This window comes from Eutrigla gurnardus (genome assembly GCF_963514095.1).
Source record: "Eutrigla gurnardus genome assembly, chromosome: 5".
In the NCBI taxonomy this organism is placed as follows: domain Eukaryota; kingdom Metazoa; phylum Chordata; class Actinopteri; order Perciformes; family Triglidae; genus Eutrigla; species Eutrigla gurnardus.
The window spans coordinates 487993-503009 of NC_139919.1; the positions used below are offsets into that span (position 1 = coordinate 487993).

Consider the following 15017-nt stretch of genomic DNA (forward strand, 5'->3'; position numbering starts at 1 on the left):
ATGCAACAAACATGATGTGGGTGTGTAGATATGGATGTAAGAGAGTGGTGTATATGAGTATTTGGAGAAATCTGTGATGCGTTTTTAAATTTGTTAACACAACTCTGACTCAGCAATTTAGGAGAACAATGTCCCACTGAAACCAGGAAAAGCTACAATTTTTGATCACACTGCCATTACAGCAACTTTTTAGGCTTTCATTCTGAAGTCAAGGCTTCAAAATTGTAGTTTTTATTGTTTTCCAACAGATTGAGCCTTTATTCCAATTTTGGGATACAGGGAAAACACATGTAATATTCCTTAGTTCCTCCATGTGTTTTTGAGCACTGGCAGACAGTTGAGCGAATATATTCAACTCGGATAGTGTCAGTGTGTGTTTTTAAAATCTGACACTACACAAAAAATAATAAAGCATCAAAATCAATATTTTTGCTAATCATTGACATATCCCAGACTGTGATTGTGTGACCAGTTTGCATTTAGTAAATGGAAAATAATTCATGTTTTGTTTGTTTGTTTCTCCTGAATGTGATTCCTTGGAGATGGATGGATTATGTCTGCTCTAAATACTTCTTGTGTCTGATTTTGCTCAGGTGTTCCCACACCAACGGAGGAGGTCCTGCACCACACACTAAGCATGCTGGTCCGTGAGCGGAAGATCTACCTGACACCTGACGGATATTTTATTGTAACCCCTCAGACTTACTTCATCACTCCGAGCCTCATCCGAACCAGCTCCAAGTGGTACCACTTAGACGAGCGAACGGCTGATCGACACCAACAGAAGCAGCATCAGCAGACGCAGTGCACCTCCCCTCTCTCTGGCACCATCACCTCCGGAGCCATACACGATCGAACACACCCAAAGTCCAGTCAAAACCACAGTGGAGGCGGTGGGGATACTTTTTACAACAACAACAGTTTCCGTGGAGACGACCCCCCTAGCCACCACACCACCCTGCAGCGTCGATCACCAAAAGACCACTGGGAGGCGTACTCGTCCCAGCACTCCCCACAAACACCTCCTCAGCAGGCAGGGGGCAACACAGAAAAGAGTCGAAGCACCCTTGTGTTCCCCTTCAAGACGGACACGCACACCAAACACCGAAGTGGGGTCGGAGGGGGAGGAGGAGGGGGAGGAGGAACTGGAGAGATAGAGAAACAAGTAGGGGGAGGAAGTGGTACAGGAAGTCGGAAATTTGGTTTGAAGCTGTTCCGTCTGAGCTTTAAGAAGGACAAGGCCAAGCAGCTGGCCACCTTCTCTGCACAGTTCCCCCCAGAGGAGTGGCCGCTTCGTGACGAGGAGGTGCCCAGCCAGCTGCCACGACATGTAGAGATGGAGATCATCCGCCGAATCAACCCTGACCTCAACGTGGAGAACCTCGCCCGGCACACAGCAGTCATGAAGCGACTCGAAGAAGAGCGTGCCCAGAGGAACAAAGCGTCGTCAGCCAATCAGAGCTCCAGGAGTAGGAGGAGTGGAGGTAGACACAGGAAACCATCTCAGACCAAACTCAGCCGCTCCCATAGCAAGACAAGGGCATCCCGTGGTGAGCCAAGTGATGGTTCCCATCTGGAGCTGGTCGACAGGGACTACAGAGCTTACTCATCCTCACTGGCTCGGTCGCCGAGGGAACATGCACTGGCCATGGAGAGGCAACGAGCTCGCCTTCAACTGGCACACAGCAACCCCAACATTCTTGACTCCTCTCACCTGCCTGTCACGCCAGAATGGGATGTGTCAGGAGAGCTCGCCAAGCGACGCACAGAAATGCCTTTCCCTGAGCCAAGCCATGGCCCATCAGCCCACCACTCCAAAGTCCACCGCTCACACTCCCACACCCAGGAGAGGAAGTCCAGAAATGAGCGCAGCAACAAGGCAAAGGAGCGCTCAAGATCCATGGACAATTCCAAAGGACCACTTGGAGCTGGGTTGATAGGACCGCCCGATTATTATGACGACCGGAGCCGTTACCATACTAGCGATGGCACCCTAAGAGCAAATCAGAGCTCTTCTCACTACTCTAATGCCACACCCCTCTCAGCTAAACTGCCTGTGGATTCTTTGGGATTGGATGGTGGCAGGAGTTTAGAGAAGAGTACGAGCAGGGACAGCCTGCCGGCATACTCACCCAAACCACTGCCCACCATTGTCCCTCCTGATGATTACTTCCAATGTGGCGGTTCCTCTGAGGCTACTCTCCCAGCAGTAAACCCACTGGGAACTCTGGGCAAGAATAGCCATGATGGATTGAAACGAGGAAGCGCTGACAGGCAAATGGACAGACCGACACCCCACCCACTAGAAAGTAAGGAGACCTTGTCAAAGGTGGGACCTAAGGGTGGCAGCCTGCCTCCAATACCCCTTTCTATCCCTGACACCCCCCTTCCTAATGGAAGGCCTCTCCACAGTGCCTCTTCTGGTCAGGAGAAACGTAAGGAGATCTTTAGTAAAGAAACACTCTTCAAACCTCCTCCTAGCCTTCCTCTGTCCGGCTACAGCTCACTGAGAAAACTCCCTGCCCTCTCCTCTTCCACTCTGTCATTGTCCTGCGATGTACTTGATTCCCAGGAGGCCTTTGATGCTCCCAAACCTCTGGTGGCCACACCCTCTGCTCCCCCACAAGGAATTGAACCGACCACCAGTGCTGCAGAGGCTTCCTTTGACTACTACAATGTTTCAGACGATGATGAACTCGAAGAGGGGGTATCTAAAAGTCGAGGAGAGGATGAAAAGGCTGTAGGAGGTGTTATTGGGATGCGAGGAGGTGGCGCAGGGACAATGCAGTGGCTGTTGGAGAGAGAGAAGGAGAGGGATCTGCAGAGGAGGTTTGAAAGAACCCTCACTTTTCCTGGTGCTAAAGAGAACTTTCCGGAGCCAAGTCAGAACCAGCAGTTGGCCCATTCTGCTCGACTTGACAGTATGGACTCCAGCTCCGTCACTGTTGACAGTGGATTCAACTCACCACGGTAACATGTCTTTACATACTGCATACATACCCCATAGTTCCTGTCCGCTATATGATATAATCACATTTACCACTCTGATTTTACATTCATCAAATGCAGTACATTGCATTGTAGGATTGTTAGCACGGCATTTTCATTAATTTGTCTTTAGTTTTTTAAGATTTTTGGTGACATATCCAAGAATATATCATGCCCTACTTTGTGCAGTTGTTAAAAATGATCAACAGACTGAAATAAGACAGGCTGATTAGCATTCAATATAGTTGTATATCTCAGTATCAAAACTAATTTGCTTTAGCTTTCAACATATGTAAGTAAATTATTTTAGAAATAACTATAGCTCAAAGGCTGTGTCCTTAATAATTAATTATTCTCAATACAAGTTAAATTCAATAGTTAACTAACTAATAGAAATCAGTAAAGGGATATTACTGACATTAGCATCATTTTATATCATAACACCGGGTTGTGAGCAAAAAGTAGCCCGCTAAGGTTGAAAAATAAAGACAGGTGGTCATGGGGAAGACCCAGGACAAGGTGGAGGGATTATATCTCCACACTGTCCTGGGAACGCCGACGACGAAGATGGTGATGATGATGATATATTGCATAGTAATGTGATACTTTGAGTGTGGATTTTGTACACCACTGATGTATACTGCACCACTATTTAAGCGATAGAGTTGACAAATAGAGCTTTCCCAATCCCAATCTGGCATTAAGTGTCTGATCCAATGCTTAGATTTAATACAGCTGCCCAGTGCACACTTAAACTACAAACTGAAAATGAGGAAATGTCTGTGGCAAGCGTGCTTAGTATGCATAGCAAAGCTTACTGTCAGGACAGTGTAAGGTGAAAGATCACACAGGATAGACCAATCAAATGTTGCATCCGATACCCATAGTCATTCCCGATCCTAACCCTCACCATTTCTACAGGAGAATACATATTTGATCAGAATGCAGGAAATTAAGGGCTTGATGCGCAATATGTATCCTACCACAACAAAACCTCCTACTTTGATTCAATGTGAATTCCTGACAAAATGAGAATGTCTGTCATACAGGGTTTGTAGTACTCCTGGCCAGGGCATAAGAAGCCCAAGTCTTCTTGAGGACGCTGCTACAGTGTCTGTATTGTGTCTAGGTTAAAGGTAAGAACTTTGTGTTCGACATAAGAGACACAATGTCTTGATTGTGACCTTGCATCACCTGGAGCAGACACTTCAAGGGGCCATATTATGAAAAACGGGTTTTCTCTGGTCTCTACACCTATCCATGGCGCTGGGTGATCTGGCTGGTGCTCCGTGAATAAATCCTGGTGCGGGTGAGCTGGAGACAATCCTCCCTCTGTCTCATGCGCTCTGGTGCGTCTTCACTGGGACATGTCTGACAATGCGCCTTGCATGACGGTCCGGGTCTGGTCTCTTGCATTTCATTTTTACGGCTACGCTCCGTGTTAGCTTCTATGTGTGTGCTAACCACTTCACATCGGGCTGCTTCAGTAACGAGGGTCAGTACAAAGCTGGCTTTTGACATGACACTGACCCTCGTAAGAGGATCTGTCCCAACCATACGGGACCCAGCAACTTCACCTGAGTCACATAGGCGAGCCATAGTGATACATACATGGAAACATTGGCACATGCTGCCGCGTAGCGTAAGCGGCATCCTGTCTCTCTCCGAGTAGGCGATGACAGACGGAGCTCATTAGCATTTAAAGGTGCAGACACAGAAACAGCCTAATCTCAGGAAAGTTCAGTAGAGCTCATTTGAGCAACTTTTAGACAGCTGAAATTCAGGACCACGGATGGGTTTGGGACAATGCATATCGAATACAGTGTTGTTGGACCTCTGACAGCTGTGTGGAATTGAAGAAAAACAGTATAATATGGGAACTTTAACTCAGACCAAGGTAAACCAATTCATCAGATGTATTATATTGAGGGAATCAGGTATAGAGAAAATTCACCTCACACTCGTTTCCTCTCGTCTGTTTCTGAAGCACTATGCACATCATGTGGTGTGATTTTTCTGTCAGTCCTCATTGTGTGTCTGTCTCTCTGCAGAACAAGGGAGAGCCTAGCATCTAACACCTCTTCTATAGTTGAGAGTAACCGTCGGCAGAACCTGGCACTGAGTCCCGGCCATCTCGGCATCACCACCGGCACTGCCACCCCCTTCTCCTTCCGCGCCATCCCAGAACCTGCCGGCACCCAACCAGAGAAACTACAGAAGCCCAGCGTTTGCCTTGCATCAATCACCAGCGTCTAGGGGCAGAACTACTGTAAGGGCTGAGTGGAGCACCGAGAGCCAATGGGGAGGCCGGAAAATAAAAGGCCCACCCCCAAGGATTGTTGCATCTTTAGACTGAATCAGTGGAGCTGCCACATACAGCTATCAACACACACACAGATAAAGGAAGACCACCAGGAAACTGCTCACACACACACACACACACCAGGCCACAGGGCAGACTCAGACCATGTCATTCTACAGCCTCTAGTTTACACACTGCTGTTGTGTTGTTTCACTTTCACGTGGGTTCTCATGTGTGTGTGTGTGTGTGTGTGTGTGGGTGGGGGGGCATAGGTAATCTGTAATCTCAGGTATCCACACTCATTCCAGCTGCTCCAGATGAGGTCTTCTCCCTCTAGTGGTGTCTCCTGGTACACAGCTCTGCTGGCTATTGTTACTGATGGTCCACACATTTTCACTTATCAGTTCACCACCGGCAGACAACTTTTGAGGTGCAGCGCCAAAAGATATGCCAATGACAGTTAGGCTAATGCTGTTGACCATCACTCTAAAGTGCATCAGCAGTGTGAGGGGACTAGACAAACAAATTGGTTTACTACGACACTCTGTAGAATGAAGCTGAGCAATTTTTGTATCTGTTGGATACAATGATGCTCATTTGAGCACAGTTTTAACCAGCTTCTCTCCTCCAATGTTGTCGGAGGTATGACAACCTGTGTTGCTCCAGGGATGAGATTTTTGATCACAGACTGTTGAGACTTTCATACTCCTCATGTCCACCAGATGCATGCAGATTGTCATGTTTCAACTTCGTTGTGGCTCTTTTCTCCGCTCCACTGTCATAACAGCTCAGATAATTGCAATGGCCATGAGAACTTTCTTAATTTGTAGTGGATTGAGTTCTCAGGGCCATTGCACTTATCTGATCAACAGTACACAAGACTTTATTATTTTAAAAATGTTGCAGTATCAAAGAGACGTAAACAAATATATAGTTATTTGAAAGTAATAGAATAAATGGGGCAAAGTGGGCATTACAAAGAGGAACATACAGTATACACATACTTAACACATTTTAAGTGAGTTTATATGTACATTGTATAAACACCTATATGTATTGACAGGTGATGTGAAATCAATAATAAATGACATGCTGCATTCTATCCATCAATCCATTATTGATCACCAATTGATCAATACTGATCACAGCTGTTATATTGGCTGAAGGCAGGGTATACCTGGACAGCTCGCCAGACTATTACAGGGCAGACTCATGGAGAACCATTTAAACTCACATTTACACCTACGGGACATTTTAGAGTGACCAATGAACCTATCCCCATCCTGCATGTCTTTAGACTGTGGGAGGAAGCTGGAGAACCCGGAGAGGACCCACGATTACACAGGGAGAACATGCAAACTCCACACAGAAGGAACCGGGAAACGAACCTGGGCCACTACATGTGCTGCCCTTCATGCTGCATTTTGTTACTGAATTTGTCTTTATATATTGTATCTGAATGTACATAGATAGGCTAAGTCCTGTCCTTCCTGTGTTCCCTATTTGAAGTTATTTCAGTTATTATTTGAGTAATTTCTTTAACATTTCTATATTTTTCTGAAAATAAGGTCCAACGGGGAACACAGGAAGGGGCGGGACTTAGCGTCTGCATTGAGTTCCTGCAGTTGAAGTGACAGCCTGTAACGGCTGGCGTACCGTCAAGCAGAAAGCATGTTTCCATCTGTCCTGCTAGCATGCTGTATTCACACTGACCGTTGAAGAAGCCACATAACAACATACATACATAACATCTTCACTATGACTGTCACAAACTAAACCCAAAGTTAAACATGGTCAGATTCCTTTCAATAAACATCGCTAATTGATAGATGTTGGTGATTCATAGAGATGCTGCATAAGAATGGGCCCCTGTTGCGGTTTAACCTTTAGAGTATAGCCATCACATTCACACAATTCCCTTTTCTTTTACACACTACTTCTGTCTCTACAGGGGCCTGTACTACGAAGCGAGTTCAACATACCCAGGGTATCTTTCAGAGATCCAGCTTAAGTAACCCTAACAAAGGCAATCGGAGATAAGCGGTCACACGAAGCTGGTTATCAACTCGTTAAGTCAACCCAGGGTTTACCTGTCCAGCTATGAGCGCGTGCACATGAAAGAGGCGGCATTTGCAGCATTTGACCAATCACATACATGGATCAATCTACGGCAGCGGAGCGGCGTATTTCACGTACGAGGAGCGAACCATAATCTTACAGAAATACGAAAAAGTCAAACATATAATACAGGCAAAAGGCAACAGTTTCATCTGCCAAATGCAGGAAGGACAGCTGGCAAAAACTCCCCGACTGTGTGAATGCGGAAGTCGTATTAATAGTATTAGTAGTATAATATGACTGCCCCGTCATAAGGACACAAGTAGATCTGACTGATTTGATGACAACAGTAACTTCGCTGATAGCTTAGTGGTAGTGTTTCTGCAGAGGCTTCCTGCAGCGGCCCTGGGTTCGAATCCGCCTTGCGGTCCTCTTTTAAATCATGTCGTCACTCTTTCTTTAGTCCCTTTAACTCTTATGATGTCCTTCAGCAATAAAAGGCCGAACACAACTTTAAAATAATGAATTTGTTGCTTGGATGTATTCTTATAATGTGGTTTATGACAATATCAGCCTCATTCTTTCAGCTGCAATCCCGGCGGTGTAAAACGGACTTGGGAGCAAATCAAATAAATATAAAAACATAATTCAAAGTGGTAAGTAGGCTGTACGCTGACACAGAAACGTCTTTCCCTCCGATGAGAATCTGTATCTCTCATAAAAAACATCGTCAGGGACAGAAAAAGGGTTTTGCCGGTCTCTGTACACTCTATAGTTCTCCTACGAGACCCTCTCACGATCCACCGAGCTTCTTTTTTTTTATATATCCGCGCACCAAGACAGCTGATTGGTCAGTAGGCGGTGTGTTTCTCCACGTTGATCTCTTATCAGGAACATAACCTGCTCCGGAGCAGGTTAGCTCCACAGCGTAAGTTACCATGGCGATCTACCCCGGTTAGAAGTGAACCAGCGTCATAGGACGGAAAACCCAGAGTTAACGCTTAAGTTACCTCGCTAAGCACAAATCCTGCTTCGTAGTACAGGCCCCTGTTCACCTGAGACCTCATGTTTTATTCACAGAGAAACTATGAATAACCATTGTTCATGGAGGACTGTATGGCAACGTCACAGCAGGAACTCAGTTGACCTTAATGACACCAGACCACAGAAAGAGAAAAATAATTGGTTTGTTTTCATATGGATACGTTTCACCATTTGATCCTTTGAAAAAAACATCCAGTTGAAGTGAGAGGGTGGGGGGGGGGGAGCATGAATACGCAGAGCAACATTAGAAAGCAAACAACAGCTGCGTACAGTGGACATGAGGGGATACAATCATATCCCTGTTCATATCTTATCTCTTCTAGGAGTTTTTAACCAGCAAACAACACTGACTGTGTCAGTTAAAGGATAGTGAATTTGAAATTAAATGTATAAATGACCAGGAGAAGTGAATGCTGTACATTCATTTGGAGCAGCTGAACTGGCGTGTGGCTGAGCAGCCAACCGAGAATAAACAATTCACCTAGACCAGTGTTATACACAACAAGGAGGGATGTGACTTTCTTTTCAGTATTCTTTTTAATTGTACACTATTAATAACCGTTAATTTACGTTTCTATCAAGTTCATGTCTACTTTAATTTTCTTCTTGGATCAAATCCCTGAGCCACTCTCACTCCTGGTGCTACGATGTATTGTGGTCAGTGACGGCCGTGATAATAGTCACAATAAAAAAGGTGATGAGAGAGTTGGATTATAATAAATGTTTTTTACTGTTTTATAATAGGAATCACCTGCATACTTTTGACAATAGCCACTGCAGTCCTATAGGTCAATCATTTCCCATTCTCCTATAGGCTAGGGGAGCTGTCAGTCATTCCAGTGTTGTCGCCCAATAGGCTCCTCTACAACTACCTCCACAGCCTCAAAAACACAGCCCATCCTTTCAAATGTCACACTATCATCAGCCTGTGAATGTCTGCACACACACACACACACACACACACACACACACACACACACACACACACACTCCAACTCATTATTTCGTGGCACATGACTTCCTCTGCAGAGTGAAACTCTGTCTGGATCCCAGAAAGGGACTTAAACCCAAATAGTGTGGTTCTTATTAATAAGGTGTGTAACACAATATCCTGACATACAGCTATGCAAGCTAGCCCTCTGTGACAAGGCACAAAGAAATGAATATCAGATTTACGCTGTAGTACTCCAGATATAACCCAAAGCCGCTTTCTCATGGGCATCCATTTTGATTGTGTGCACAGACGCCCTCAGACAATGTCTATGACAAAATTGCATTATCATACAACTAAACTGCACACTTATTTGCTCAGAACAAATGTAAAAAACACACTCTTGTTCCCATTAACATTAAGTCCTACTCTGAATCTTGCCACTACACAAGGATGCAACCTCATGCCTTACCACTAGTTACCACAAGTAAAAGGTTCAGTTCCATCGTCTTGCTCTGTACCAGGGCACTGCTTTATGTTCTTTACCCAGTGAACTGATGTTTATGTTCAACTAATGAATTTCAATTGGAAGTATCATTTGTGCCTGAACCAAGTTTAATTTTTTCTGTCAGTGTATCCCCAGTGTCAGAAAGAAAAAACTACATCACACTACAAAACCAACGTTAGGTTTAGGCAAACAAGCCAACATTAGGTTTAGACAACAAAACCAACTTTAGGTTTAGGCAACAAAGACAACGGTAGCTATAGACAACAAAACAAATTGTATGTTTGGACAACAGAACCAAAGTTTGTGCACGTGGTGTCCAACACCAGTCAGGTGGTTGAAAGCCCATCCACAAAAGTTATCTCTCAAAATGTAATACTACGTCACTATCTCTGGATGGTGCACAGTCATGTGGATGCATTTAATTAATTTCTCCACTGTGAAAATGGACAATTTGTGTTTTCACAAAACCAATAGAATATATTTGACAACCTGCCATGAAACTGGATTGATCATTCAGATTCTAGTCTCTTTTTTTCAAAGTATGTTAGAATGTCAACCCATATTCTACAATATCAGACGCATTCTAATAGTACTTAGAATTCCCTCTTTTGTCTACATTATATGATTCATATACTGTACCTGTAATCGTTTTTTGTCTCTGCTCTAACCCAACAGCAAGCTTCCAATCAATTACAAGGCCCACCCTGGTAGGGCTTTAATGCTTATGACATATTTGCGGGAGGATTATAATCCCAATTACACCTCTACAGAAAGGTTTGTAGTGTCAGTTGTACTCACATAATTTGTTTTTTTCCTATCTTCTATGACAACAGAAAGAAACATAGACAGGGAAGGATAAATCCATATTCTGGTCAGTTCTGTCTCTGTTCCTCCTTAACCATTTAGAAGGTGTCCTTTTCCTTCAGTCTCTGTTGTCTTGGGTTGACTACTATAGTTGAGTTCTTGTCCCTACAGCAGAGTTTAATCTCTGTACCACCATTCAGGGACTGTAGCTCTTGTTTCTCAGACACAGTGGGCTTGTTGTCCCTGTTCCGTCAGTAAAATAGGGCTGCGGTTCCCTGCCTGGTGGATATCATGAGTTCCATGCTTAATGTCTGCTAAATACACCGTCCCCTCTCTGCCACTGTCTGGCCCAGTGGTCCCCCCCATTGACCCCTAGTTCCCTCCAGCTACAGTCCTGTAACCTTCCAACCCTTTTCTACACTGACAGTCCATGAAAAGTCTTCCCTTAACATCGGCGATGGTTTATAAAAATAGAGATTCAACAATAACATTGTTTCTAACGGTGACGTAATGTCATACCTGTAAATGATGTGTCAATGATCTGTCATGCCTAGTCAAATAATTTAAACAATAAAAAGAGGGATTTCTAAAAATGTCTATAATATCTGAAAGTCCCTTTGATGTGTAGTACTGGTGTTACTATTGTTGTAGTGTATGTGATACCCTATTGGGATTGTGCTACTTTTTAAAGGTAATAAAATAACAATGTTTGGTTACACCACTGTTGTGTGATTTTTAATGTAATTGTTTTACTTTTTGCCCTCAGGCTTGTCAGGTTAATGAGTTTAGTGGGAACAGGTCTGCCTTGATAACTTCAGCAGGTGAAGCCAGCCACGCCTCCTGCCACACACATGCCCTGCATGAGAAAAGAGAGAGAACCAAACAACCAAACCAAACAGAACCATCACAGAGAACAGACATGGGGTTAAATAACTTGTCTGTGTTTATTAATATGCAAATGTGGTCACAATATCAGGAGTGTAATATGTGCACATTAATAATCAACTTTATTTGTATGGCAATGATTGTCTATGATCTGGGGGGTTGGAGGGAGTTCAGCTGTAGGGCTCAGATGGCTGGTGGAAACTTGCTTAAGTAGTGAGACATGAAAGGATGGGTGGAAATTCAAATAGGAAAGCAGCTTAGCAGTCTAGTCAGTGGGCACACTGGAGATTTCCCTGTACAGAATGAACTGTCACTTCTGTATACTGAGCTGGGAAGAGTGGGGGTTGGAAACCATTACAAGCTATAAATGGAGACATACCTGCCAAACCAGTGTGTTGTGGGCATAGGTAGTGATGTCCAAATGAAGCTTCATGAAGCATTTTCTTTATTTTCTGAGCCCAATAGATGGCGCTCTCTGTTCAACAAAGGGTTGAAAGCAATGGAAATATATCGGCCTTCAACCCTTTGTTGAACAGAGAGCGCCATCTATTGGGCTCAGAAAATAAAGAAAATGCTTCACGAAGCTTCATTTGGACATCACTAGGCATAGGTTTAGGGTAAGAGTGGCTGGATCCAGGAGCAGTGGTGGTTTTACAGGGAGGCAAACAGAGGCAGCCGCCACCCTGAACATATATCTTGCCATCCCAGTTGCCACCCTATTTTAATATATTTTATTCATTAAAACACATGCTTGGAATTTAATGATCTATCCACAGAAATTTAGCTCTCATCTCTTTTCTATTTAAAATATGCCCTCCCCCCTTCAGAATTTTGAAATGGTTTCACCCAAAGAAAGAGAGAGGCTGTCCGAAATCACTCCCTACTAGTGCACTATATAGGGAGTTCGCCATTTTGTAGGGGTGTCCAAATGTGTAGTGAGTATTACTATTCCCTATGTAGTCCACTCAAAGTTTCCCAGAATGCATCTCGAAAAGAAGTGTACAACCGATGGTCACTCGTCGAGCAAATTTGACCATAATGCATTGCGCTGAAAGACAAATCGCGAAGGAGAGAGAGCATGAAAAAGCGGCAAAAATATTAATAATTGTATATTAATACATGTTTAATATTTAATGTGTTGTGCACAGAGCAGAACAATACAACACAAACGACCAAAGTGTGATTTTCTTTATTTACTTAAAAAAAACGCAATATATATTAATTATTTATATATATATATATATATATATATATACAGCTGGATAAGTACAGTGGTTGTGATCACTGACTTGAACACGGGAGACCGGGGTTCGAATCCCGGTCAAGACAAAACATCATCCAGTAAGGGTCCTTAGGCAAGACCCCTCATGATATACCGGCCTACTTCAGGCATGAGTGAACACAAAAATGATAGAGTCATACCGGCTCAGATGTTGTCCGGGGTTAACAAGGTCTGCGTCAATTGCTAGGGGACCAGGGCAAACTGATGAGAAATGGGCTACTGGAACGAAACACAGATGGACGAGGGCAGAAAATATGGAGTTGTTGGAATGCTACTATACAAGCAATCCCAGAGAGAGGGGTTACATGCAGCGAACGTGGGACCATTGGATACTTCGAAACCCACAATCAGGGCTAACAAAGAAACAGCTGTTAGCCCAGTGTTCCAACATCCGTAACCGAAATCTACTATCACAACTAGAGATTAATGAAATACAACAACAATGCTGCGGCAAGGGGGAGCCAGGACAACAGATCAGCGGGGGGATGTCATCATCATCCCCCCAACCAGCGATTGGGTACCAAGCCCCAACAGATACCAACTGCCTCAACACAAGAACTGCTGACCTGAGAAGGAAGATCGTGACCCAACTAGAAACCTGGAGCCCCCAACAAATACCGAAGCTGAGTTCCCAAGTACCTTCAGAAGATCTACTAGTGGCTGTGGACGCTGCTCTGAAAACATCCTGGGGATCCACAGGAACCATCACTGAGACCAACAAGCTGATACACAGTACAGCAACAGTAATCATGGAGATGCTTGGGTACAAGGTGGGCTCGGGACATAACAAACAGTGCCCACCATGGAAGAGACGGTTAGAGGCCAAGATAAAGGCAACACGGAGAGAAGTTAGCCAGCTCGCTGGACTGCAGAAAGGGAACATGGTGAATAAAGAGGCACCCAGGAAGTACAACTCACTCGCCATACCAGAGGCACTCGAAACTGCCAAACAAAGACTAACAGCTCTGGCCACCAGGTTGAAGAGATACACCAAGGAGGGAGAGGCCAGGAGAATAAACAAGCTGTTCTCCACTGAACCAGCCAAGGTGTACTCTCAGTGGCAGGGAAACAACAACCAGTCAGACCCACCAAGAGCTGAGGTGGAAAAATACTAGAAAGAGATATGGGAAAGAGAGGCATCGCACAACACCGATGCCCAATGGTTAGTGGACCTAAGAGCTGACCACAGCAGCCTCCCAAAACAAGAACCAGTAACCATCTCAATGGCAGACATCCAAGAAAGAGTGTCAAAGATGAAGAGCTGGACAGCACCAGGCCCCAATATGATCCATACGTACTGGCTGAAGAAGCTAACTGCACTCCATGAACACCTAGCAGCACAGATGAACCAGCTGCTGAGGGATGGGACCCACCCAGAGTGGCTAACCCAGGGCAGGACAGCCCTAATCCTGAAAGACACCCAGAAGGAACCCGTCCCATCCAACTACCGGCCAATTACCTGTCTCTGCACAACATGGAAGGCCCTGTCAGGCATCATTGCGGCAAAGATGAGTAAGCATATGGCTCAATACATGAGCGAAGCACAGAAAGGAATTGGCAGTAACACCAGAGGAGCCAAGCACCAGCTACTGGTTGATAGAACACTCGCCCGAGACTGTAAGAAGAGACGAACCAACCTGTGCACTGCCTGGATTGACTACAAGAAAGCCTACGACTCAATGCCGCACACATGGATACTGGAATGTCTAGAACTGTATAAGATCAACAGGAACCTAAGGGCCTTCTTCCAGAACTCGATGGAAATGTGGAAGACAACCCTAGAGGCCAATTCAAAGCCAATTGCCCAAGTCAACATCAAGTGCGACATATACCAGGGAGATGCACTATCACCACTGCTGTTCTGCATAGGCCTGAACCCCCTCAGTCAGATCATCACGAAGAGTGGCTACGGGTACCGATTCCGTAGTGGGGTGACAATCAGCCACCTGCTCTACATGGATGACATCAAGCTGTATGCCAGGAGCAAGCGAGAAATAGACTCACTGATCCACACCACCAGGATCTACAGCGATGACATAGGGACGTCTTTCGGATTGGACAAGTGTGGCCGGATGGTCTCAAAGAGAGGCAAGATGATCAAGACTGAGGGGATCGACCTACCAGAGGGCAACAAAGATGATATCCAAGTAACTTGGCATCCCACAGGCTAATGGAAACCATGAAGAGGCCACAAGGAAATCAACCGCAGCCAAAT

General features: G+C 44.8%; 1 protein-coding gene and 1 long non-coding RNA gene across 5 annotated transcripts in view; both read left to right on the top strand.

The window, feature by feature from the left end:
• Nucleotides 1–11353, top strand: part of LOC311013486 — a 196720-nt gene extending 185367 nt beyond the window's left edge. Inside the window, exon 2 of the long non-coding RNA XR_014597140.1 lies at nucleotides 7242–11353. This is a non-coding gene — a long non-coding RNA (uncharacterized lncRNA). The remainder of the gene's footprint in view (nucleotides 1–7241) is intronic.
• Nucleotides 1–11353, top strand: part of LOC311013455 (storkhead-box protein 2-like) — a 166466-nt gene extending 155113 nt beyond the window's left edge. For 2 of the 4 annotated variants that reach the window (XM_084009542.1, XM_084009543.1), the window contains exons 3-4: nucleotides 594–2970; nucleotides 5040–11353. In XM_084009542.1, the coding sequence (XP_083865668.1) occupies nucleotides 594–2970; nucleotides 5040–5244 (2582 nt within the window). In that variant the 3' untranslated portion in view covers nucleotides 5245–11353. The remainder of the gene's footprint in view (nucleotides 1–593; nucleotides 2971–5039) is intronic. The other 2 variants (XR_014597129.1, XR_014597130.1) reach the window with 2 other exon arrangements.
• Nucleotides 11354–15017: the final 3664 nt, after the last annotated feature.